This window comes from Thalassophryne amazonica, chromosome 15, assembly GCF_902500255.1.
Source record: "Thalassophryne amazonica chromosome 15, fThaAma1.1, whole genome shotgun sequence".
NCBI classification, from domain to species: domain Eukaryota; kingdom Metazoa; phylum Chordata; class Actinopteri; order Batrachoidiformes; family Batrachoididae; genus Thalassophryne; species Thalassophryne amazonica.
Window position 1 is genome coordinate 72,207,882 of NC_047117.1, and position 27,107 is coordinate 72,234,988.

The 27,107-nt window shown below is 40.2% G+C and overlaps 2 protein-coding genes across 3 annotated transcripts in view; both read left to right on the forward strand.

Annotated features, from left to right (window-relative positions):
* klhl5 (kelch-like family member 5) overlaps positions 1 to 13,411 on the forward strand; it is a 57,343-nt gene extending 43,932 nt beyond the window's left edge. The window contains 6 exon segments of the mRNA XM_034188227.1: positions 284 to 359; positions 818 to 904; positions 2,582 to 2,656; positions 2,847 to 2,984; positions 3,108 to 3,279; positions 12,415 to 13,411. Coding sequence (XP_034044118.1) covers positions 284 to 359; positions 818 to 904; positions 2,582 to 2,656; positions 2,847 to 2,984; positions 3,108 to 3,279; positions 12,415 to 12,471 — 605 coding nt within the window. The 3' untranslated portion in view covers positions 12,472 to 13,411.
* Positions 13,412 to 16,985: 3,574 nt separating this feature from the next.
* Positions 16,986 to 27,107, forward strand: part of wdr19 (WD repeat domain 19) — a 59,233-nt gene continuing 49,111 nt past the window's right edge. For both annotated transcript variants that reach the window (XM_034187522.1, XM_034187523.1), the window contains exons 1-11: positions 16,986 to 17,068; positions 17,472 to 17,563; positions 17,696 to 17,761; positions 17,857 to 17,982; positions 18,693 to 18,808; positions 18,902 to 19,017; positions 23,293 to 23,373; positions 25,517 to 25,629; positions 25,737 to 25,910; positions 25,987 to 26,057; positions 26,178 to 26,350. In XM_034187522.1, coding sequence (XP_034043413.1) covers positions 17,063 to 17,068; positions 17,472 to 17,563; positions 17,696 to 17,761; positions 17,857 to 17,982; positions 18,693 to 18,808; positions 18,902 to 19,017; positions 23,293 to 23,373; positions 25,517 to 25,629; positions 25,737 to 25,910; positions 25,987 to 26,057; positions 26,178 to 26,350 — 1,134 coding nt within the window. In that variant the 5' untranslated portion in view covers positions 16,986 to 17,062. The remainder of the gene's footprint in view (positions 17,069 to 17,471; positions 17,564 to 17,695; positions 17,762 to 17,856; positions 17,983 to 18,692; positions 18,809 to 18,901; positions 19,018 to 23,292; positions 23,374 to 25,516; positions 25,630 to 25,736; positions 25,911 to 25,986; positions 26,058 to 26,177; positions 26,351 to 27,107) is intronic.

Below are 27,107 nucleotides of genomic sequence, written 5' to 3' on the forward strand. Positions count from 1 at the left end.
CAACCACCCACTCCACTAGGTGATTTCACTGATTAACTGATTCCACCTGCTCAAAGTGATTGGTGGAGTGGGTGGTTGCAAAGAAAACCTGCACCCTCTCTGCCTTTCTGGAATGAGTTTGAGACATCTGCTTTACACCACTAATGGCCTTGGGGTGGTTGTCCAAACAATAAAACCTCACATCTTTTCCTAAATTTGTTAAATTTGCTTTTTTTCCCCCCAAACTGTTGACTTTTTTATGTGTCAGGAAGTACTGTAATCTGCGTGTGATTGTGTGTTACAGGTGTAGCTGTGCTGGAGGGGCCCATGTACGCAGTCGGAGGACATGACGGATGGAGCTACCTCAGCACAGTTGAAAGGTGAGAAGATGCATCAAAAATTTAGCTAAGTGGTATTTATTATTATTATTACTGATTGAAAGTATTTCAGAAACCAGTCCTTACTGTTATTTGTGGCTACTGGGTTTATATTCAAGTAGACAGGTTTTTGTTTATACAATAGAAATATAAATTATAGGTTTAACAGCGTTATGTCACCAATAGAGAACTCTCAGTGAGATAATCGAGTCACTGCTGCTTAAAAAGAGAGCATTATTAAAAAAAGGAGGAGGAAAAAACTGTATGCACACACACACATATACACAACACAAAATGGGAATGTGATGTTGATGAGCTCACGTGCCTTCCCAAACATGGACAGGAAAAATCAGGTGGAAAGAAGACATGATGTATGTGAAAAATTATCTTACCTTTGATGCAGTTAAGGTAAAATGTACTGTGTGGTACAACTGAAGCATTGATTCATTTATTTCTATAAGGTGGGATCCTCAAGGTCGCCATGGAGCCTTTGTTGCTAGTATGGCTACACCCAGGAGCACTGTGGGAGTGGCCGTGCTTAACGGAAAGTAAGTGGAAAACGTAACCCAAAACCAACCCAACATGCATATTAATGCTACAGTACAGATTCAAAATTTAATATAGTAATTGAATGTCCACAGATTAGCCAAAACATTTTTTTAGCGAATTAAATCATAAACAGGAGATTTAATGCAGTAACATATTTTGTAAAAATGCCAGATATGTCAGATACCAGTAAAATAGACATTAAGCGTTTCCGCACACTTTGTGATTTTGGTTGTTTTGAAAAATAATTGTATGTTTGTCTCAGAATAAAAAAAAATGCAATCTTGAATGTCATGTTGATTGACTTACTGCTTGAAGCAGCTACACATCTGTCCACAGCGTGCACGCTGCTCAAGGCTTTGAAGTCTTAAATAGATTTTTTTTTTCATAGATGGATTTATTTATTTATTTATTTGGGATTGATTAAAAAAAACTATGGAATCATTCAAAAGTCTAATGAGCTTTCTTGTATGGATATAGCTTCAGTTTTTTATGTTTCACATTTGACCAATGTACAAAATTCATTGATTGGAAGGGAAAAATCAAACGTCTAAAGACAAGGTGCCTTAAGCTGACTAAATGCTGAATCAAACCCAATTTTAAAAAAATGTATACGCTGCTGAAGAGAGTCTGCTTCAAACCATGTTGTTTCAAAACCTTTTTCTGTCAACATTACAAGAGTTGCAGAAATGTTGCAGAGCCACAACATGATGCAACACATCCAGAACACATACTGGTAGCATCAGCACGCCATTAAGAATCAATATTTTGGTCACCATTAGAACTTTTCATAGCCTGTGCCTGGATTTGCTGGGAGCTGCCATCTTTTAGCGTGTAACATTTCTAAACGGCTGTAAGTGAGCACGTACACTGAAAACAGATGGATAAGAACCACTGCACACATGGATTTGGAGGTTAATGATCACCAAAAGCTTTGTGTCTGTGGGAGTACAAGAGCACTCAAAATGTAATGGATGCATTTGATTGTGTGCCTCACAATAAGTTACATTTTTTTTATCTCTTTCTTTAGGTTGCTGAAAAAAAAAAATCCCTCACGACGTCACAATTTCAGCTCCACACTGTTGGCTGGGCTTGTTGATGTTCATATGACTGAGGAAAGATTCATATTCTGTAGTGGGATATGTCACATGCACTCAGAATTAACACTGCCCAAAGACTTCACTATGTTGTAATATTTATTGTTGGGGGGTGTCCCCCTGATTGTCTTCCATCTTTACAGGGTAATGGCATTGGCATACACTCATACTTATTATGTAGGTTTCAGAGAGACTCAGTATTGAGAGGCTTTCCAGATTCTAATAATGCAGAAACAAGCTAGTATGCCCAGAAGGAGTATGTGTTTGTGTGTGTGTTGGTATTTGTGTGAATCAGTGTGCGTGTGTGTGAGTTGCTCATTCTCTGAGCTCTTTGCCTGATGCAGTTCATTATTCCTTGACTGGTTCTGGTTCTGGTTCTGTGATGCCTGAGAGTGATGGTTGATTGATTTTTAATCACCCCCTCCATCCTTCTCAAACCTTCACATCACAATGCACCCACATGACTCGTACCATCTGTTTCAGTGTCAGCAAATGGAAATGGGACTTCCAAAGTCCAGGCCTGTGCACGTCCAGGGGGTGTTTGTGTGTGCAGAAGATAAGACTTTGCTCTGTCTTCGTCAGGTTGTATGCAGTTGGAGGTCGTGACGGCTCGTCTTGTCTACGCTCAGTGGAGTGTTTCGACCCTCACACCAACAGGTCAGAGACAACAGACTTCATTTGACCAGAATGAATCACCTTCTCCCGCTTTATGTCTGACCTGCTGTTCTTTATAATGAGGCTGCCCACAGATTGAAGGACACAGCTCAACCTCATAGGAATTTCAAATTGAGTTTACTATTTATTTATGAACTTTTTCTGACTTTGATTGGTTGACTCTCTTCCACAGGTGGAGTGGTTGTGCTCCTATGGCTAAACGGCGTGGAGGAGTTGGTGTGGCTACATGGCACGGCTTCCTGTATGCCATCGGAGGTCACGATGCTCCGGCCTCCTCCCTCGCCTCCCGCCTGAGTGACTGTGTGGAGAGGTGAGTTTGTCTTTTTAGTCACACAGTTGATGTTTAGGTACAGCTGCTATCTTTTTATGTTTTGAATGGAATCCATTGCTTTGTATATTGTGTGTGTGTGTGTGCGTGTGTGTGTGTACACAGGTATGACCCTCAGACAGACATGTGGACGGCAGTTGCTCCTATGAGCATCAGCAGAGATGCGGTTGGTGTGTGTCTCCTTGGCGACTGTCTCTATGCTGTGGGCGGTTATGACGGGCAGGTGTATCTAAATACTGTCGAGGCTTATGATCCTCAGACGAACGAGTGGACTCAGGTATGAAACCAAGCACACAAATATGCAAACTACCCAATTCAATGAAAAATAACTAAATAAATAAATAAAATTAAATGATCAGGAAGGCTTTGGTTTGGTATACCACTTAAAAATATGTCTTGTTAGTCTATTTGGTTATATTATGTATAAATAATACAGGCAGTAAAGCACTGATAATTATTTACATATTTAATCGCTAGTATACAACACATATGTCCAACCCCAATTCCAATGAATTTGGGACGTTGTGTAAAATGTAAATAAAAACAGAATACAATGATTTACAAATCCTCTTCAACCTATATTCAATTGAATACACCACAAAGACAAGATTTTAATGTTCAAAGTGATAAACTTTATTTTTTTTGTGCAAATATTTGCTCATTTTGAAATGGATGCCTGCAACATGTTTCAAAAAAGCTGGGACAGTGGTATGTTTACCATTGTGTTACATCACCTTTCCTTCTAACAACACTCAATAAGCGTTTGGGAACTGAGGACACTAATTGTTGAAGCTCTGTAGGTGGAATTCTTTCCCATTCTTGTTTGATGTACATCTTCAGTTATTCAGCAGACCGGTGTCTCCGTTGTCGTATTTTGCGCTTCATAATGCGCCACACATTTTCAATGGGCGACAGGTCTGGACTGCAGGCAGGCCAGTCTAGTACCCGCACTCCTTTACTACGAACCCACACTGTTGTAACACATGCGGAATGTCGCTTGGCATTGTCTTACTGAAATAAGCAGGGACGTCCCTGAAAAAGACATTGCTTGGATGGCAGCATGTGTTGCTCCAAAACCTGGATGTACCTTTCAGCATTGATGGTGCCATCACAGATGTGTAAGTTGCCCATGCCATGGGCAGTAACACACCCCCATACAATCACAGATGCTGGCTTTTGAACTTTGCGCTGGTAACAATCCGGATGGTCTTTCTTCCTCTTTCGTCTGGAGGACACGACGTCCATGATTTCCAAAAACAATTTGAAATGTGGACTCATCAGACCACAGCACACTTTTCCACTTTGCGTCTGTCCATTTCAAATGAGCTCGGGCCCAGAGAAGGCGGCGGTGTCTCTGGATGTTGTTGATGTATGACTTTTGCTTTGCATGGTAGAGTTTTAACTTTGCACTTGTAGATGTAGCAACGAACTGTGTTAACTGACAATGGTTTTCTGAAGTGTTCCTGAGCCGACGCAGTAAGATCCTTTACCCAATGATGTCAGTTTTTAATGCAGTGCTGCCTGAGGAATCAAGGTCACGGGCATTCAGTGTTGGTTTTTGGTCTTGCCGCTTACGTGTAGAACGTTCAACAGATTCTCTGAATCTTCTGATTATATTATGGACTGTAAATGGTGGAATCCCTGATTTCCTTGCAATTGAACATTGAGAAACTTTGTTCTTAAACTGTGGATTATTTTTTCACACAGTTGTTGACAAAGTGGTGATCCTCACCCCATCCTTGCTTGTGAATGTGTGAGCCCTTTGAGGATGCTCCTTTATACCAAATCATGACACTCACATCTTTCCGATGTAACCTGTTCACCTGTGGAATGTTCCAAACAGGTTTTCTTTGAGCATTCATCAACTTTTCCAGTCTTTTGTTGCCACTTTCCCCAACTTTTTTGAAACGTGGTTTCAGGCATCCATTTCAAAATGAGCAGATATTTGCACAAAACTATAAAGTCTATCATTTTGAACATTAAATATCTTGTAAAAAAGAAAAATAACTGGTGCAACACAGGAATAGTACCAGAAAATTACTAAAGGTGCTGAAAGCAAAAAGTTTTCAACGGGACCTAACGTTTCGATGTGAGAGTCACATCTTCCTCAGAGTCCTTCACAAACAAGATGGTACAGCTTAAATACTGATGGGAAGCAGGTGCTTTCAAAAGGGGCATGACCATCCGTCAGACACAACACTCACTCAATTAGTAATCAATTCATGATTGGAAACACACTGTGCCAAAGCACACAAGACTAAACCAGACTAAAAAACAATATTAATCCGAATAATTAATAATTATTTAATAATTGGAATACAACCCCTGGCAATAATTATGGAATCACCGGCCTCGGAGGATGTTCATTCAGTTGTTTAATTTTGTAGAAAAAAAGCAGATCACAGACATGACACAAAAACTAAAGTCATTTCAAATGGCAACTTTCTGGCTTTAAGAAACACTATACGAAATCAGGAAAAACAATTGTGGCAGTCAGTAACGGTTACTTTTTTAGACCAAGCAGAGGGAAAAAAATATGGGACTCACTCAATTCTGAGGAATAAATTATGGAATCACCCTGTAAATTTGCATCCCCAAAACTAACACCTGCATCAAATCAGATCTGCTTGTTAGTCCTGCATCTAAAAAGGAGTGATCACACCTTGGAGAGCTGTTGCACCAAGTGGACTGACATGAATCATGGCTCCAACACGAGAGATGTCAATTGAAACAAAGGAGAGGATTATCAAACTCTTAAAAGAGGGTAAATCATCACGCAATGTTGCAAAAGATGTTGGTTTGTTCACAGTCAGCTGTGTCTAATCTTTGGACCAAATACAAACAACATGGGAAGGTTGTTAAAAGGCAAACATACTGTAGACCAATGAAAGACATCAAAGCGTCAAGAACAGAAAACTTAAAGCAATATTCTCAAAAATCGAAAATGCACAACAAACAAATGAGTAACCGAATGGGAGGAAACTGGAGTCAACGTCTGTGACCGAACTGTAAGAAACCGCCTAAAGGAAATGGGGTTTACATACAGAAAAGCTAAACGAAAGCCATCATTAACACCTAAACAGAAAAAAACAAGGTTACAATGGGCTAGGAAAAGCAATCGTGGACTGTGGATGACTGGATGAAAGTCATATTCATGATGAATCTCAAATCTGCATTGGGCAGATTGATGATGCTGGAACTTTGTTTGGTGCCGTTCCAATGAGATTTATAAAGATGACTGCCTGAAGAGAACATGTAAATTTCCACAGTCATTGATGATGTGGGGCTGCATGTCAGGTAAAGCACTGGGGAGATGGCCGTCAATTATATCCCATCAATTGAAAGGATGTTTGGGATGATGAAATAATTTTTCAAGATGATAATGCATCTTGCCATAGAGCAAAAACTGTGAAAAACATTCCTTGCAAAAAGACACATAGGGTCAGTGTCATGGCCTGCAAATAGTCCGGATCTTAATCCAATTGAGAATCTTTGGTGGAAGTTGACGAAAATGGTCCATGACAATGCTCCAACCTGCAAAGCTGATCTGGCAACATCAATCAGAGAAAGTTGGAGCCAGATTGATGAAGAGTACTGTTTGTCACTCATTAAGTCCATGCCTCAGAGACTGCAAGCTGTTATAAAGGCCAGAGGTGGTGTAACAAATACTAGTGATGTGTTGGAGCGTTCTTTTGTTTTCATGATTCCATAATTTTCCCCCAGAATTAAGTGATTCCATATTTTTTTCCCTCTGCTTGGTCTAAAAAAGTAACCGTTACTGACTGCCACAATTATTTTCCTGATTTCTTATAGTGTTTCTTAAAGCCAGAAAGTTGCCATTGAAATGACTTTAGTTTTGTGTCATGTCCTGTGATCTGCTTTTTTTTCTACAAAATTAAGCAACTGAATGAACATCCTCTGAGGCCGGTGATTCCATAATTTTTGCCAGGGGTTGTACTCGGCTCAATAGAGCTCTGACTCTTTGTCAGCCTGGCTACAGTGCTGAAAAGAAACCTGGGGTTGTTCTTATTTTCTCAATTAGTGATGAATAGTAAGATGTCCTAGCTTTACAGAGGGGCTTTTTTATAGAGCACAGACTCTTTTTCCAGGCTAAATGAAGATCTTCTAAATTAGTGAGACGCCATTTCCTCTCCAGCTTACGGGTTATCTGCTTTAAGCTGCGAGTTTGTGGGTTATACCACGGAGTCAGGCACTTCTGATTTAAGGCTCTCTTTTTCAGAGGAGCTACAGCAATCCAAAGTTGTGCTCAATGAGGATGTAAAGCTATCTCACTCACAAAGTTTAGGTAGCTACTCTGCACTGTGGTTGGTATATGGCATTGAAGAACATAACAAAGAAGGAATCATATCCTTAAACCTAGTTACAGCGCTTTCAGAAAGACTTCTACTGTAATGAAACTTATTCCCCACTGCTGGGTAGTCCATTAAAGTAAATGTAAATGTTATTAAGAATGATCAACAAAAAGGGGCTTTCAGGGAATACTGTTAAGCCTTCAATTTCTATGCCATATGTCAAGAACAAGATCTAAAGGGGGGCTAAGGTGGTGGGTGGGCTCATTTACATTTTGAGCGAAGCCAACTGAGTCTAATAATAGATTAAATGCAGTGATGTGGCTGTCATTCTCAGCATCTGTGTGGATGTTAAAATCGCCCACTATAATTATCTTATCTGAGCTAAGCACTAAGTCAGACAAAAGTCTGAAAAATCACAAAGGAAACTCACAGTAACGACCAGGGTGGACGCTAGATAATAACAAATAAAACTGGTTTTTGAGACTTCCAATTTGGATGGACAAGACTAAGAGTCAAGCTTTCAAATGAATTAAACTCTGTCTGGGTCTTTGATTAATTAATAAGCTGGAGTGGAAGATTGCTGCTACTCCTCCTCCTCGACCCGTGCTTCGAGCATTTGACAGTTAGTGTGACTCGGAGGTGTTGACTCATTTAAACTAACATATTCATCCTGCTGTCACCAGGTTTCTGTAAGGCAGAATAAATCAATATGTTGATCAATTATTATATCATTTACTAACTTAGAAGAGACCTAATGTTTAATAGACTACATTTAACTGTTTAGTCTGGGTCAGTTGAAGGTGCTATATTATTTTTCTTTTGAATTTTTATGCTAAATAGATTTTGCTGTTATTGGTGGTCTGGGAGCAGGCACCGTCTCTACGGGGATGGGGTATTGGGGGGATGGCAGGGGGAGAGAAGCTGCAGAGAGGTGTGAGATGTTCCCCAGTCTTCCACGTCCAACTGGGAGGAGGCCCTAGGGACGATCCAAGACATGCTGCAGTTATTATATTTCCCAGTTGGCTTTGGAATGCCTTTAGATCCCCTGAAAAGAGCTACAGGACTTGGCTGAAGATAGAGAAGTGTGGGTTGAGCTGCTTGGTCTGCTGTCTCTACAGCCCAGACCTGGATAGGTGGTAGAAAAATGACTGAATGAATGACTGTGTCTGTAGGTTTGAATCCAGTCTGTCTTAACATTTTCTGATGCTTCTACACAGAGTAAATCCAACAAAAGCACAAGATAACCTCTGGGATAAACTTTAGCTTATTCCTTCCTGATGATGTTACTTGTCAAAGGTCTTTAAATTTAAAGTCCTTTGCTGAAATTTGACAGCAGACCAGCAGTGGATTTGATTGATTATTTTGGTTTAGCTGTGGCTGCAGGCACAGATTCTCATGCACAAAAATATGTCAATGACAAAACCCTTTGTGAGACAAAAAGCTGGTTAGAACAAGCAAAAACTAAGTGCTGAAAATGGAATGCTTTTTAAATACAGTGTGTGTTAAATTATGAAACTGGACCCTTTCTTTCTCTTTTTTTTATGGTGCAATATTCAGTTTTGGAACAGACATCCTGTATCCTGACAGGTGACCTGGTACCTGCTGAAACTGGGGTAGTGACTCCTGGCTTATAGCACCATGTGAATAGACATGCTGAGTGCCGTTTAGAAAACCAAGTAATAATTCATGATGTGCACCTTAAAAAATAAAATAATATGTAGTATTTAAAGAACTAGTTCTCCTGATCCTCCAATTGATTCCTATCTGGTAATCATGTTGTAAGCCCTTAGATTTATCTTGCGATTCTTGCTCAAGTCCTCCCAGGTTTGGACCCATTATTCTACATTTTACCACTGTTAAAGCACTCACGCAGTCTTATTTAATTAACAGTGTTCAAAATTTATCATCAGGGAAGATGCGTCCACTTTTTAATCAACACTGCTCCTGCAAAGCTGGTCTGACTGACAAACCCCACTTTAAACTACAACCACCCATAATACCTCTGTTCTGCAATCTGGTAGAAAAAAAGCAGGGCTAATGATTAACTGAGGATGCAGTTAATGTTCCCCAAATGCTCCAAAATATCAGAGCTCATCTTCATCCTTCTGTGCCTGAATATTCTCTGTATTCTGCATGGGCCCGCCTCTGGTTCCTCAGCAGGGTGCATGCCTACAAAATCACATACTTCCAGCGGCTTTGTTTGGAAATCCTCTAAGGCTATGCAGGAGACAGGATATAAACTTGGATTGTGATAGAGACTCTGGAATCCTTCTGAATGGGATCGCTGATTAACCGTGACTCAGTTGCAGCAGTGAGGGTGATGGTCTACATTTACATATGAATGAAAATATGGCAAACTATTTACATAGGAGAAGGAAGGAAAAACAGCCTGCATATCTCTGTTATGTCAGTTTATACAACCCCTGGCAATAATTATGGAATCACCCGGCCTCGGATGATGTTCATTCAGTTGTTTATTTTGTAGAAAATAAGCAGATCACAGACATGACATAAAACTAAAGTCATTTCAAATGGCAACTTTCTGGCTTTAAGAAACACTATAAGAAATTAGGGAAAAATAATTGTGGCAGTCAGTAACGGTTACTTTTTTAGACCAAGCAGAGGGAAAAAAAATATGGACTCACTCAATTCTGAGGAATAAATTATGGAATCACCCTGTAAATTTTCATCCCCAAACTAACACCTGCATCAATCAGATCTGCTTGTTAGTCTGCATCTAAAAAGGAGTGATCACACCTTGGAGAGCTGTTGCACCAAGTGGACTGACATGAATCATGGCTCCAACACAAGAGATGTCAATTGAAACAAAGGAGAGGATTATCAAACTCTTAAAAGAGGGTAAATCATCACGCAGTGTTGCAAAAGATGTTGGTTGTTCACAGTCAGCTGTGTCTAAACTCTAGACCAAATACAAACAACATGGGAAGGTTGTTAAAGGCAAACATACTGGTAGACCAAGGAAGACATCAAAGCGTCAAGACAGAAAACTTAAAGCAATATGTCTCAAAAATCGAAAATGCACAACAAAACAAATGAGGAACGAATGGGAGGAAACTGGAGTCAACGTCTGTGACCAAACTGTAAGAAACCGACTAAAGGAAATGGGATTTACATACAGAAAAGCTAAACGAAAGCCATCATTAACACCTAAACAGAAAAAAACAAGCTTACAATGGGCTAAGGAAATGCAATCGTGGACTGTGGATGACTGGATGAAAGTCATATTCAGTGATGAATCTCAAATCTGCATTGGGCAAGGTGATGATGCTGGAACTTTTGTTTGGTGCCGTTCCAATGACATTTATAAAGATGACTGCCTGAAGAGAACATGTAAATTTCCACAGTCATTGATGATATGGGGCTGCATGTCAGCTAAAGGCACTGGGGAGATGGCTGTCATTACATCATGAATAAATGCATAAGTTTACGTTAATATTTTCTTATCCCATCAATTGAAAGGATGTTTGGGGATGATGAAATAATTTTTCAAGATGATAATGCAACTTGCCATAGAGCAAAAACTGTGAAAACATTCCTTGCAAAAAGACACATAGGGTCAATGTTGTTATGTGTCGACGTGGGTTGAGGAGCGGACCTGCGTCTGACGGAACCCAGCGCTAAAACAACCAGAAAACGGTTCCAATAACAAAACAATTTTATTTTTCCCCCTTCTGTGCAATACAAAGTGTACAAACGTAAACTGCGTCAGTCTGGCGGAGTGAAGGACGGCACGCTCTCCAGCGCCCAAAAGGATCGAAGCCCGGCGCTTCTGGACCCACGTTCACCGCCAAACACCCCCCAGGTGGACATGACAAACCGACTCTTGCGAAGGATAGAAAAGGTGAGGTAAGTCAGCAGCTACAACTAATATCCTTCAAAGGCACACACTATCAGCAACACATTCAGGTCTGAATTTAAGCTTTATGTAAATGAGCAGCTTCTCACAACAGGTGGAGGATCATCAGTCCGCACGCCACGGCAGTGAGAAGAGCTGCACAATTCTCATCAATGTTCAAATATACTGCGTAACAAAATCCCAAGTTACTGTTAACGGTTATTCAGATAATCAATCACCTCTGATGTGTGCTGACAGCATGTGTCCCTCACCCGTCCTCCTTCACAGGCACGATGTGTCAAACCCAGGCGCGGTCCTCAGCGTCTCACAAACGAACGTCACAAGGTCGAGTTCCCGGCAATTCTGCTCGAATCACACATGGCTTAAATGCAGAACGCCATCTCATTATCTGCTTCAGCTGAAAGTCCTCAAGGTTGCACGTGAGCACCATCCACAGGTGCTGCACATTACGTTGATGAGGGTGAAGGACTCTTCTGTCAGCACCTTCTCCACAGACAATAAATCAGTTTGCATACCACCTGGAGAGCAAAGAAAAGAAAAGAACACCCAAATGTCCAGCCAAACCCCCCAACACACAACAAATGTCATGGCCTGCAAATAGTCCGGCTCTTAATCCAATTGAAAATCTTTGGTGGAAGTTGAAGAAAATGGTCCATGACAAGGCTCCAACCTGCAAAGCTGATCTGGCAACAGCAATCAGAGAAAGTTGGAGCCAGATTGATGAAGAGTACTGTTTGTCACTCATTAAGTCCATGCCTCAGAGACTACAAGCTGTTATAAAAAACCAAAGGTGGTGCAACAAAATACTAGTGATGTGTTGGAGCGCTCTTTTGTTTTTCATGATTCCATAATTTTTTCCTCAGAATTGAGTGATTCCATATTTTTTCCCTCTGCTTGGTCTAAGAAAGTAACCGTTACTGACTGCCACAATTTTTGTTCCTGATTTCTTATAGTGTTTCTTAAAGCCAGAAAGTTGCCATTTGAAATGACTTGAGTTTTGTGTCATGTCTGTGATCTGCTTTTTTTCTACAAAATTAAACAACTGAATGAACATCCTCCGAGGCCGGTGATTCCATAATTTTTGCCAGGGGTTGTAGTAGTTAAAGATCTGCTATTAGTAGTTGACAGTGGTGATTGAGAGCTGTATATTAGTGTCATGGCTTCTCAATATGGACCAGGTGTGACTGTGTTTCTTCTCTCTTCTTTTTTTCCCTTCCTTCAGACAGCTCCTCTGTGTCTGGGCAGAGCTGGTGCATGTGTGGTGTCCATCAAGCTGTGAGATTTCCAACACCGGATGTGGCTCTGAGACTCTCGGCTTTGTCACCACTTGCACATTACACGAATTAAACCACAAGATCCATCTACTCACTGATATGAAAAACATTTGAGATTGAGTTCTCATAAATGGCAGACTTCAGGTTTCACACATTGAGGAAGTTGTCTTTCATTTATTTACAAAAAAAAATAAAAGAAAAAAATAAATAAATAAATCAGTTGAGCTCAGTCTTTAGAAAATGACTGTGTGTAAACATCCAGATATCTTTCAACAAAACAGACACCAACACTCCAGTCAGAGGAATCTGCAGTAAATCTGAACAGGACAGAGCGATTGCTTGGCAGATTTATTTTTTATTTATTGTGGAACACATTCACATTCTGTTTCTCCAAACATGAAGATGTGAGTGCTTGTAGATATCCATCATTTTATGCTCAGTTTTGTCTGACGTGTGTGTGTTTGTGCGACTGTAATGCATTTCCCGTTATTTTAAGCTACACGTGGTAGGCACACTCCATCTTTTTGTGTTCCTCGCTTGCCTGTTGACACATAAAAGAAAGATATTTGACATAATCAGCTCAACCTGGTTCTGTAAAGAAACTAGGCCTTTTTTTTTCCCTTCAGTCATAACCGCGTCCTATTACCTGATTATTCTGTCTGCTTGTTTGCTGCCTGCCTCTCCTTTTAACTTTTTTAATTAACTCCTTTTGCAATCTATTGTTTAAATGTCCTTTTCCTTTGGACTTAATGTTACGATCCGAAACTGCCATTTTTTTGTGTAAAGCCTGGTTATGAGATCGTGACCAGGGGATAATTTGAAAAGACCTTTTTTTAATCCCCGTCTGAGCAGTACAGGTTTAGTTGAGCTTCCCAGCTTCCATAGTTTCCTCTGTTGTGGAAATACAAGTTTTAACAGGCTTTTGTAGCAGAATTAGTTGCAAGGGCAAACCCAAGAACAGGTCTTATAATAACACCAAGGTTTTAAAAATCCATCACAGCTGCTTGTTACACAAACACTCCTATAGGCAAACATTGATCATTTTTGTTTTAGCCGTGGCTACAGGCACAGATTCCCATGTGGATGATCCCCTTAAATCCGTGGTTTTTACATTTTTCTCTTGCTAGTAAAGAAAAAGCTCACATTTACCAACATTACAAAATGTTTTTGATGTTTTATGTTATTGATGTCAGGAGGTGATGTTCTAGTGGTTAAGCAGTGGGCTTGAGATCAGAGGATCCTCGGTTCAAACCCCCGTTTGGCCGGAAAATCAGTGCATTTACCATATGCAATGCCCCCGCCCCACCAGCTGGGAGACATGTTTTGGTAAAACCATGTGTGCTATCAATGTAACATACTTTTTCTGTTGTAAAATTGTATTTTTTTTTTTTTTTTTTTTTGTAAATATAACAACACATGGTTAACCAGTAACTGTAGAGAATGCCACATCATTATTGAAGACCTTAATTTACTCTGTGTATCTGTGTTTACCTGCTGCAGCTGCAGTTTGTTTTACACGCAACCGCTTCAAGGAAGTAAGAGACATGAATCACCTTCATTACAAACTGAAGGTTTGGGTTCCCAAACTGCAGACAACATCCTTGTTCATAAGCGTAGACTTTGCTTGTCTCTTGTTTCAGTGGACAGTTGCTCTTTTTAATCATACTTTGTCACACATGATCTCCCACCTTTACACTTCTCATTAACGCCGCTGGCTGCCCCAGTGAAGGAGAAAGTAGCAGAACTGTCTGTAACAGCTTTGTGTGTACCCTGTTATTTTTCCATTTTAAACACTTGCATTGTTTTGGGCATAAATGCACAGCACTGTAGCCCGAGTGTCAAATGTAGGTTGGAATACCAAAACCATAATAGCTGGCAAGTATGAAATTCACTTTCAAGTTTTTTTTTTAACAGCAAAACTTATAGAGATTTTATTATTTCAGTTAAGCTAAGAATAACACTGATTCAGTCTGTGCCTGCTTTTTGGTTTTAAAAGTATAGATTTGGAGTAAAAAAAAGAATCATATGAGGGGAAAAACTTCATATGTTTGCTTGTTTAAGCACATTTACATTGCCAAGAAACTTCAAGAAGAGAAATGTGCTGATTGTAGCTTGAACATTGATGTGCCATGGTCACTTTATGGTGTATGTGTTTGTGTGTGTTTTTTTTCCAGGTATACAGAAATTACTGTACGTATTTTCTTGCATGTTTGGATCCGCTCCATGGTGTGTAGTTTACAGAGAACAAACCTCTGACAGTATGAGATGAAGCCGGCATCCTGTCTGCGCTGACAGATCTGGAGCTAATGTAGCCCCCAGGATGCATGTTGCAAACACACATGGACACAGTTGTGCAAAGACTCACTATAGCACGCAGCTGAAAGGCAAACGCCCCGAGAGCTGGTGAAGACTGGCATGTGTGTAAAAAGCAGAGACAGGCGAGTGATTCCCCACTGCGGAGCTGAAGTTTATTCAGCTCTACAGTAATGCACGGCTGCATTATTCTGTTGTCTTCTCCTGTTTATTTAGAGAAATTCTCTTTAGATCAGACCAAAGGCAGTGTGTCACCTCCACTCTGGAGACGGATCCAGATTCTGTGGTTAAAATCATTTTTCAAAGCTGACATTCCAAATCAATCATGTTTTGTGTATATTTTGTACATAAATAAATATGAACTCTATATATATCTGTATAATAAACACTAATATGCATATGAAAATATACCATGTGCTTCTGTGTGTTACTTCATTTTTGTATCTTGTACTTAGAATAAAATGTAATAACATAACCTTAAATGTTTTTCCTTATAACTGTTAATGAGTGTAACAAGTATTTAAAAAATATTTAAAATAACCCTCCTGTTATTCTTGTACCAGAATGTTAAGTTTTTTTCTTTGACAGAAATTAAATAAACAGAATACACAATGCTGTAACATTCTGTTATAAATTGAACTCTGTATGTCACTTCTCTGTTCCCCTGTGGAAAATACTCATTTACAGTTAGTGATAACTAAATTGCCTTCATACAGACACATTTGCCTGCATTTGTTTCTATCCATCAGTTAATTTTCTGCCACTTATTGTGTTGGTGGCCATGGCGTGGCAGAGGCGTATCCCAGTGTGCGTGGACATTAAGCTATTCTTGACCTCAGGATTGACTGTAGGTGTAAATGTGAGTGAATGATGTCTGTATGTAGTAACCCGTCCAGTGTGTTTATTATGAATACAATGGAAATTCAGTGCGTTCTGCAGGTCAGAAGTTACTGTGGGATTATATGACCTGACCAACCTAAAAAAATAAATTGTGCGTCACATATGGAAGGAAAAACACATTCATACTCGCATGCACACTTAATGGTCAATTTAAAGTTTCCAGTTCACCTAGACGGCATCTTTGGAAGTGGGAGGAAGTCGGCACCTGGATGGAACACATGCGATCACAGGGAGGACCAGGTGGAACAGTGATCCCAGGAAAGAAATAAACAGACTATAAAGAATTACAGTTTGCTGTGACATAATAAGAGATTTAGTTTCTGTATGTTGGGAATGAGGTGACACCAGAATTAAGATGAGAACGAGTTCATGTTATAGTGTGGCAGCATTGCAAAACACTTCTTCAGTTTGTGAGAAAAGCATGGAATTTGGCACATATATTCTAAATTACTAATGCTTATTTTCAGATATGGAGCCATCCTGGAGCTGATCTCTAATGAGCTACAGGGGTCAATAAAGAATTACACGGGTCAAAATTTAAAAATGTTCCAATCATGTTGAAAACTATACCATATTATTTGTCTGATCATAATGATTCCAAAAAAGTATAGTTTAGACTATCTATGGCTGAATTGCATGGAATTATGGGGTAAAATGGTGACAAAGGTCAGTTTCAGTTTGTACAGGGGTCAAAAGTTGATCCAATCTTGGTATATAAAGCCTTTCACAGTGTTTCCCAGTGGGTTTGAATGAGTGTTATTTGACCTGTCATAATGATGGTGTTCCTCGGCTTCAGTGTGACAGTTGGCCTTTTGCCCAAACAGGAAGAATTGGATATAAAATTATTAATGAGTTGTATGATGTCAACATGCACTTCATGTACTGCAACAGCAAGGTAGAAAGAACAGACAGAGAGAGAGGAAAAAAGCAACAGCCTCTCCTGTGTATTGCATCTACTAAACATCAGCTGTTTTCAACTGAAATGTGTTGGTACTGGATGTTTAAATGACCACAGTATTGTAGTAATGTCTTCATTATTTATTTATTTGTATTTAAGCAGAACAAATGAATTACAGTCACACGTTATATTGTACTCTGGAAGTACCATTGAGAAAATCCTCTGTGATATTGTTATATTCAGAAATGACTAAAGAAATGAGGTAAAACAAAAATAAAAAATAACATTCCAGGAGACGGAGTTGAAAGTGACTGAATACTGCCCTCTACAGGCGTTATGACACTTAAGGTGGAACAGAAAGTTGGAGAATGTTGGCCAATCAGAAGCCGTGTTCTGCCTCTCAGTGGAAGCTGTTCCACCTAAACAACGCAAGGATCTCAGATGTTACATTAGTACAACAAACGGGTTGATTAAAAGTCGTCAAAATGAAGGTGAATGTTTTAGTTATGAAAATATTGCCTGTGGTTAAAACGTGTCGCAACCTATGGTCGGAACTCTGTGCTGAGTTTGAGCACAGCTTTAGTTAGCGAGCTAGCTAAGAGACTTTGCTAGCTGTAACCATGGAGAGTGTAACGCTAACGCTAATTTCTCTGCAAAACGTCAGCTTGTTAAACTTGGTTACATTTAAATTAATTATGGATGCATGGCGAGATGTCGTTGTCTACCACACGTTGTATGTCTCCTGCGAAATAAGACTATACTGCTTATGCGATTGTGGAATAGTTTCCATATTCAGCTGGAATGTGTTTCCTCATTCAACTAGACCATGTAGGGATTTTCTTGGTTAAGTGTGATCCAGGCATACTTAACATTATATCATATTTCTGTCCACAGTGTGTTTTTACCCTTGCAGACAAAGCCTGGGCAGGTTCTACCCTACTGTATAAATGGCAGAAAGGTCTGGGTAATTATATTGCTGTTGCAGGGTAAGTAAATGTGAAAAATTATGTAACCAAAACTAACTGATGTCCTAAATTGATTTTTCCTCATATATGATTTACACTGTCACGTCATTACAGCAATCCTTAATATGTGTGGTCTGTTTCCTTACCAAACAGACATGACCACACTGTGAAAATATTTGATCGCCATGCACAGCAAATAAATGAAATCATTCTTCCAGGGTAAGCATAAGACCATAACAGGTTTTGGCTTAAGTTTTGTCTGATGAAGAGGTTAATACTCATCTTTTTTTTCTTTATTTATTTTTTTATCATAGGCGCTGTGAGGGGATGGACTGGGATAAGAATGGAGATATTCTGGCAGTGATAGCTGCAAAATCCAGCTTCATCTATCTGTGGGATGCAAGTGTCAATAGAGCATCACAGATAGACAGTAGCATGAAGTAAGAGAAGCCTACAAGATTATTTTACAAAGAGAGAATAATGAATCATTTTCTGATACAGATAGACCAATACTGTCATTATTAGTATATTACTAAATCTAGTGCATGCTGTTTAAAAAGGAAATGGCACCCCCTTTGATTTTTGTTGTTGTTAATGTTGTTTGACTTGTTTTGTTTATTTTCAGTTCTTTAGATTACTGTAGCAGAGGGGTGACTTTTATTACATCCACCAAGGATTTAATTTATTTACTTGTCTGTCTTAGCAGGATCACATCAAAATGACTGCTTGGATTTTGATGAATTTTCACCACAGATACATATTAGGCCATGGAAGACTCCATTAAATTTTGGAGGTGATCCGGATCTGGATTCTGGATTAAGATTTCACTTTATATAGGTTTTGAAGGATTACAGCAAATCTACTTGATGGATATTCACCAAAGTTGCACCACAGATAGATATTAGGGCATGGAAGACTCCACAGAATTTTGGAGGTGATCCAGATCCAAATTCTGGATCAAGATTTCACTTTATATAGGCTTTGAAGGATTAAGTCAAAACTACTTCATGGGATCTCACCAAATTTGCACCACAGATTTCGAAGACTCCACTGAATTTTGGAGGTGATCCAGATCCAGATTGGTGGGTGTCAGAAATCTCAAATTGCTCTTATTATTTTTTTTCATAATCTTTTTGTTTTTCTCTCTCAGAGAACAGATGTCCTGCGTCACATGGTCAAAGACTGGAGCACTGTTGGCTGTTGGGACAGTGAAAGGAAACCTGCTGATCTACAATCAGCAGACCTCACGCAAGATCTCTATACTGGGTAATATGCACAACGGTAGAAATTTTGGTTTGTGTGTTTAGAATTTCTGTTGTCATCTGTTACATTACGTAAATGACTCACCTGACATACTAGGCAAACATTCCAAGAGGATCACCTGTGGGTGTTGGAACACACAGAATGTACTGGCCCTTGGAAGTGAAGATCACTCAATGAGCATCAGCAATCATGAGGGAGACACCATCAAACAGGTATCCACATTAATGCTTGTGTTCATGTGAATACACCAGCATGAGTTTAGCCTGAGTTGTCTGGTTTATTGGTGCTCTACACAAGACTTTGAATCTTTTTATAATAATTATTCCATTATACTTAGGGGGCAGGAGGTAAATTTTTTTCTTTCTTTCTTTATTCTTTTTAAATGATGATTACACTATTAAGCAGGGTTCTAGCTACGGTGGGCGGCAGCGGGCGGTACCGCCCAGTGCTGCAAATTTCCGCCCGGCTCTCGCGTTCAAATTGGTTGTCCCGCACACCACGGATTTTCCAAAAAATGAACTGAAATGTTGTTGAAAAATGTACCAATTCAATCGCATTTCAAGCTTATAGAGTCATACTTTTGTTTTATTTTGCAATTTCAACCAAATAATTAAAGAAATAAGAAACATATTTCTCATTTTCTTCGTATCTAAGCACAAACAGCAGAGAGTACAGCAGTCAGCTGCTTTCAGCGCTGTGTGAAGCCACAGAACACAAAGCAGAGATTAGAGCTGACACAGATGCACTCCACTCTGGTTTAAAGTGAAAAAAAATCCTCCAGAAAAATGTTTCATAATCCAGAGTTGCTTCTCTGTCGGTTGATGCTGATAATATACTCAGATGTTTACAGCTTATTTTATAGTTTAAAGGCTTCCTGTTTCCAAAAAGGTCAAAGGAAAACGGACGGTGAGAGCGAGGGGGAGGGGGGAGGGGAGCAAAGGAGAGAGCAAGAGGAGAGGAGAGGAGGAGTGGGGCCTCAGTGAAACTGAAAGTGAAAAACTGACAAATCATGTTGTTGAACAAGGTTCAGCTCATGTTCAAACAAAGAAATTAGAGGTTATATTGTTTAAAGAAAATAGCAATAATGTTATCCCACTGAAACATGTTAGGGGAAAAAAACTGTCACGACAGAAAAACTGCCTGCTTCACAGGATTAAAAAGTACAGTGTGTCATTTTTGAAGAAGAGAGCAAATGCTATATGCCCATCAAATATTAATGTGTTTTTAACCTTTTCAACATTATTTATTTTATTAACTTAGACTTTGACAGAAACATTTAAAATGAACTTTGGTATTACAAATATTACAACATAAATTACTTTTTATTGTCTATTCTTTCTTTCAGTGCATCTAAAACCACTCAAAATTAGTTAAAATAAGGCTTGCCAATAAACCTTTAGAGGTATAAAACACTACAGCTTCAGGGAGCTCTGCCCCTTTGACTCCCTCCAGAGCCCCAGACCCCCAGACGTGAGTCACAGTCACTTAATTTAACCGGCACTAAAATGGTTCTAGCTAGAACCCTGCTATTAAGACAAAATATTTTTCACAAAAATATATAGTACTAAAGTACAGCAATTGCTTTGACATATTTAATGTGCCTAAAACGTTTGAAAATAATATAACATTAAATATAAAATTCAAAATTTTAATAAACATAATGTTAGACCGCGTTTTGTCTAGGGCTTTTGCAGTGCACATTTGTTATGGCTCATTCACACATAGTGCGAAGTTTGGACAGCATTTGGATGAAAACGGCGAAACAGCGCGAAACAGTTCGAAATTAGTGCACAAAACTTCGTGCCGAAGGGCAGTCATGCACGAACCCAGTGCGAGAGTTCGTGCACGTGCCGGTGTCTTTCGAGCAGGAACAGTGCCAGGTGCAGCAAATGGCGCCGCTTATGTGGTATAAATAAAAACATACAAACCAGCCAGTACTTGTGGAACCACATTGCGCCGCTTATGTGGAATAATAATAAAAAATAGAGAACAACACACCACCCACTGGACACGAACTTGCACCTTTCAAAAGCTCCGATTGCCACTCAGCGACTTTAAGACTGAGCTATGGAGCTGTTCTTTGAAATCTGCAGGAATCTGCCTCATATCAGGAAGGACATGGAAGTATTACAAAAAAATATTAAAATCACACACCATATAAAAACACAGAATTTATCAAGTGAGCAATCAAGTGTGATCCCTTCTGTTCCTCTGTAAATCAATCAATCAATCAATTTTATTTATATAGCGCCAAATCACAACAAACAGTTGCCCCAAGGCGCTTTATATTGTAAGGCAAGGCCATACAATAATTACGTAAAAACCCCAACGGTCAAAACGACCCCCTGTGAGCAAGCACTTGGCGACAGTGGGAAGGAAAAACTCCCTTTTAACAGGAAGAAACCTCCAGCAGAACCAGGCTCGGGGAGGGGCAGTCTTCTGCTGGGACTGGTTGGGGCTGAGGGGAGAGAATCGGGAAAAAGACATGCTGTGGAAGAGCATGTCTTTTTTCCACAGGTCTGTGACCCATGGTCACAGACATACAGTCATGAAATGACATGAATGAGGAGCAGTTCGTCTCATTCATGTCCACATCTGCCGGCGCATCTCCAACCGGCCGTATGCGTGTCTTGTGGATGACGCGCCGCAGGACTACTCATCATGTGGAACAGAGCTGATGTGGATGACGTGACAGTGAGATTGCCAGCTGCGTGTTCTGATCTGACGGTCCGTTTCATCCTGGGAGCATGCTGTTTTTATTTATGTCCACTTGATAACAGCAAACAGACACACACGCGTCACAGTGGGCAGTTGTTTGTCCATGTCCGTTCAAACACAGTACATGGTGTCCAGCTGGAATGTCCAGATCCACAGATTTCCACAGCCGCTTCAGTGGGAGGACACACCTCCTGTCATCTCGGCGCACAAACCAAAGCCACACTCGTATGGGCTTAGACAAATTTCTCTGAGTACAAAAGTGATTGTCTGCAGTCTGTTATCATGCCAAGAGTGCAAATGGCCACACATTTTCTAAGTGCCATGCGAGCAGTGTTAGATGTTAGTGCGTGTCACCTGGAATTTGGCCGCCACCTGCCGCGAGAGGGTGTGATGGGTTTGCACAGCACACACTTTCTCTTTCAGGCGCTTGTGTGCGCAAATAGTTGTAGCAACAGGTGTACGAGGCAGGGACGACATTACACGGTTTGCACACAATTCCTGCATCATGCGCACTAAGTGTGCATTTCGTCCAAACTTCGCACTGTGTGTGAGGGGGCCCTTAGTTTTGCACTGTATGTGACAGATGTTACCTATACCAGGGTCTCCAATGATGATTTAGCCCGTGTATGGTAGCCATAGTAAAAATGCTGGCATACGCGGCCGTATGTCTAAGAAATTATGCAACTGTCACACCTTGAAGATTTAGCCAGCGGATGCTGACAGCCCCGTTTCCACCAAGTGGTTCGGGTCGCTACTGCACTGTATGATACGTGTCGGAACAGTTAAGTCTCTGGCTTGCTTTGCATTTCCACCGCCACAAGAACCCTTTTGTTTGGTAGGTGGAACACTTAAATATTGACAAGCACTTCATCGAACATTATTTTATTTTTGTCTTGGTGAAGCATGGGATTTATCTTTATCACGTGCAGACTGCTGAAGAATCAATCAACTGATGTCTGTAGTAAACGCTGACATAAATGAATGAGGTGCTGTGACTCTTTCAACTTTTAAAATAAGGTAATTGTCTTGCTGTGGCGCAAAGAGCCGGCGTTGTCTGGTTCAGGCTGAGAAATGCACCCGGAGCAGAAAAACCACAGATGGACTTGCTTTAAAATGCTATGTTTCTTCAGCCAGGACAAGGAATTAAAGTGTTTTCAGACGTTATTTTCCAAAATCAGGACACTTTATGTTTATACATTTTTGTCAGGCTGTGATGATGAATCCAGCTGAAACAAACAGGTAAGATTAAGACTTTATATTTACTCCATGTATGAATGGTTTCAATATTAGAAACAGTCTGTTTACATGAGGACTGCAGCTTTGAGCCAATCAATGGACAGCATCACTGGACGTATTTCGACTTATGAGTAACTTACAAGACACGTCTGTCAACAGTCGCATAACTTACCTACAACTTATGTCCCGCATGTGCAGAACGTTTGAGTCGTACACTGGCATACGTTGAAAATATTGTGCATGCCCAAAATTGTTCGAGGTACTCTGCGTATTACGATGTATATCAGTGTGCTTCAGCATGCTCTTAAATTTACCCATAACATATTATACGTATGCCACTGTTTTTAAAACTCTCGGCGTATGCTGGCTTAATCACATGGCCACACCTTAATATCTATGTTTGGGTGTGTGTAAATGGGTGAATGTGAGGAATTATTTTAAAGTGCTTTGTGTGTCTGTAACACATGAAAAGGGCTGTGGAAATGCAGTCCATTTTATTGACCAGTCTTGGTAATGTTTTTGTTTTTTGGCAGGTAACACTACGTGGTGAGCCCACAGATATGAATTTTTCTGTGATGAAGACAGACGAAAGGTCCGCTCAAGGAGAGAGCACTGTAAGTACGTGTTTGTTAGGGGTGTGGGGAGTGACAGTGCTGTCAGCACAATACTTCACGGTACAACACCAAGGGATATGTGTGTGTTAGCTTTAATGTTTTTCTTTGTCTCCTTCATGTGGATAAGGAGGATATGCCATTTGAAGATTGTTTACTTATTTATTACTCTGTTATGTCAGTAAGTAAACTCAGTGTGCTTTTGCTAATCTATGAATATTTTCTAAAATTAAATGGTGAAAGCTGTATTCAGTAAGTGCATTTTTGCTTAAGGAGGAATAAATCACTTAGCATGGTTTGTTTTCATATGAACATTTTAAAAAAATTTAACTGAAATATTTAACACTCAGTTGCAATGTTATATGCCATGGAATTATACTTATCAATTGCTATGTATTTGAATACACAGTTATATATACACAGTTTCTACTGTAATTCAGTTATCTAATTCAAGAATTTTGATTTTAGAATCTACAGTTTTTCTAATCGTACATTATTATTGTTATTACACTCAACAAAAATATAACGCAACACTTTTGGTTTTGCTCCCATTTTGTATGAGATGAACTCAAAGATCTAAAACTTTTTCCACATACACAATATCACCATTTCCCTCAAATATTGTTCACAAACCAGTCTAAATCTGTGATAGTGAGCACTTCTCCTTTGCTGAGATAATCCATCCCACCTCACAGGTGTGCCATATCAAGATGCTGATTAGACACCATGATTAGTGCACAGGTGTGCCTTAGACTGTCCACAATAAAAGGCCACTCTGAAAGGTGCAGTTTTGTTTTATTGGGGGGGATACCAGTCAGTATCTGGTGTGACCACCATTTGCCTCATGCAGTGCAACACATCTCCTTCGCATAGAGTTGATCAGGTTGTCAATTGTGGCCTGTGGAATGTTGGTCCACTCATCTTCAATGGCTGTGCGAAGTTGCTGGATATTGGCAGGAACTGGTACACACTGTCATATACGCCAGTCCAGAGCATCCCAAACATGCTCAATGGGTGACATGTCCGGTGAGTATGCCGGCCATGCAAGAACTGGGACATTTTCAGCTTCCAAGAATTGTTCTACAGATCCTTGCAACATGGGGCCGTGCATTATCCTGCTGCAACATGAGGTGATGTTCTTGGATGTATGGCACAACAATGGGCCTCAGGATCTCGTCACGGTATCTCTGTGCATTCAAAATGCCATCAATAAAATGCACCTGTGTTCTTCGTCCATAACAGACGCCTGCCCATACCATAACCCCACCGCCACCATGGGCCACTCGATCCACAACATTGACATCAGAAAACCGCTCACCCACACGACGCCACACACGCTGTCTGCCATCTGCCCTGAACAGTGTGAACCGGGATTCATCCGTGAAGAGAACACCTCTCCAACGTGCCAAACGCCAGCGAATGTGAGCATTTGCCCACTCAAGTCGGTTACGACGACGAACTGGAGTCAGGTAGAGACCCCGATGAGGACGACGAGCATGCAGATGAGCTTCCCTGAGACGGTTTCTGACAGTTTGTGCAGAAATTCTTTGGTTATGCAAACCGATTGTTTCAGCAGCTGTCCGAGTGGCTGGTCTCAGACGATCTTGGAGGTGAACATGCTGGATGTGGAGGTCCTGGGCTGGTGTGGTTACACGTGGTCTGCGGTTGTGAGGCTGGTTGGATGTACTGCCAAATTCTCTGAAACGCCTTTGGAGATGGCTTATGGTAGAGAAATGAACATTCAATACACGAGCAACAGCTCTGGTTGACATTCCTGCTGTCAGCATGCCAATTGCATGCTCCCTCAAATCTTGCGACATCTGTGGCATTGTGCTGTGTGATAAAACTGCACCTTTCAGAGTGGCCTTTTATTGTGGACAGTCTAAGGCACACCTGTGCACTAATCATGGTGTCTAATCAGCATCTTGGTATGGCACACCTGTGAGGTGGGATGGATTTTCTCAGCAAAGGAGAAGTGCTCACTATCACAGATTTAGACTGGTTTGTGAACAATATTTGAGGGAAATAGTGATATTGTGTATGTAGAAAAAGTTTTAGATCTTTGAGTTCATCTCATACAAAATGGGAGCAAAACCAAAAGTGTTGCGTGTGTATTTTTGTCTATTTGTACCATTTTATCTTTCAGGTCAGTGTGATTTTGGGAAGGAAGATTCTGATGCTTTTCAATATCAATGAACCTGAAAACCCCATAGAACTGGGCTTCCGTCAAACCTATGGAAACATTGTCTCCTACCGATGGTACTGTGCACACACACTCTTACACCAAAGATTTGCTGGATTATGATATTGGGCTATTTGTGTTCAAATTAATGACTACAATCCCTCCCTCTGCCCCTTACCTCCAGGTATGGTGATGGGTATATACTTATCGGTTTTGCCAAAGGATATTTCGTAGTTATTTCTACACACCTCAGTGAGATAGGGAATGAGCTCTACCAGGCTCGTAACCATAAAGACAACCTCAGCAGTGTGGCAATCTCATCAGCATTAAGCAAGGCTGCCACTTGTGGAGACAACAGGTCCAGACTTTTCCAAACAACACAAGTGTTCTTTTTCCTAAGCTGGGAAAAACCAAGCTCTGTTTTTTTCTTCCAGTATCAAGCTCCATGAGCTGTCTGACCTCAAAGATATCAGCAATGTAGTTCAACTGGAAGATGAAACAAAAGGTGAATGGTTTTATTATTAACCATTCTGTAAAGGTCTCATTTTAAAACCATCTACATCAGCTCAAATAATGGTACTTACTCTCTTCCTGCTCATCTACTTCTCAATCCCACATTCAACAGGCCTGGACCAGCTGAGTTGGACAGATGATGGCCAATTGTTGGCAGTTTCTACCCAGAAAGGAACACTCCATGTCTTCCTGACAAAGCTACCTATCCTGGGTGGCAGTTTTGGTACCAAGCTGGCATACCTTACGTCTTTGTTGGAGGTCACTGTCACCAACCAGGTGGAGAAGGTGAAGACACACTCAGCAATAGGAGAGGCTGCAGTGCTTGAAAAGTCAGAACTCATACATCTGGCAACGCTAAACAGTCAGCTGAATTTAATTCAGTAATACAAAACGTGCACATCTGTTTTAATCTGCATTTGGAAAGTATGATCTTCAGCAACAACAGACAATCTCTTGATTAACTGAGGAAATCAGTAAAATGGAGAATTCCTTTAAACTGTGTTATTGTGTTGCAAATACAAATGGCTCATGTTTCTGAGTTATGCAGGCATTTAGATTAGTAGAGGATTATGTGAATTTTTGTGGACAGATGTGTATCTGCTGGATCAGGGAGCCTTCCACATTCAACCTTCTAGTTCCAAGAAGAAGACCAAAAATGTAGCACACAACACGCCACATGATGTTGCTCAATGTGTCTGGTCTGTTTAAATGTTTCACGAAAATTCTGTTTAAAATGTTTTAAAAATATTATGCCAACATAAGCAAAATAGAAAAGATCATTTCTTTGGAAATGGTAAGAAACTAGTTGGGTCCATAAGTATTTGCACAGGGGCCTTACCCCCCACCCCAAACCCCATTGTCTCTGTATACCAGCACAATGGAATTGAATAGAAAGAATTCAAGATGTGCATGTAGTTCAAAGTTTGACCTTTAATTCAAGGGGTTTAACAAAAATGTCACATTAACCATTTACAAATTACAACCATTTTTGTAGACAGTCCCTCCATATTCACAGAGTGTAATTGTACAGAGTAAGTATAAG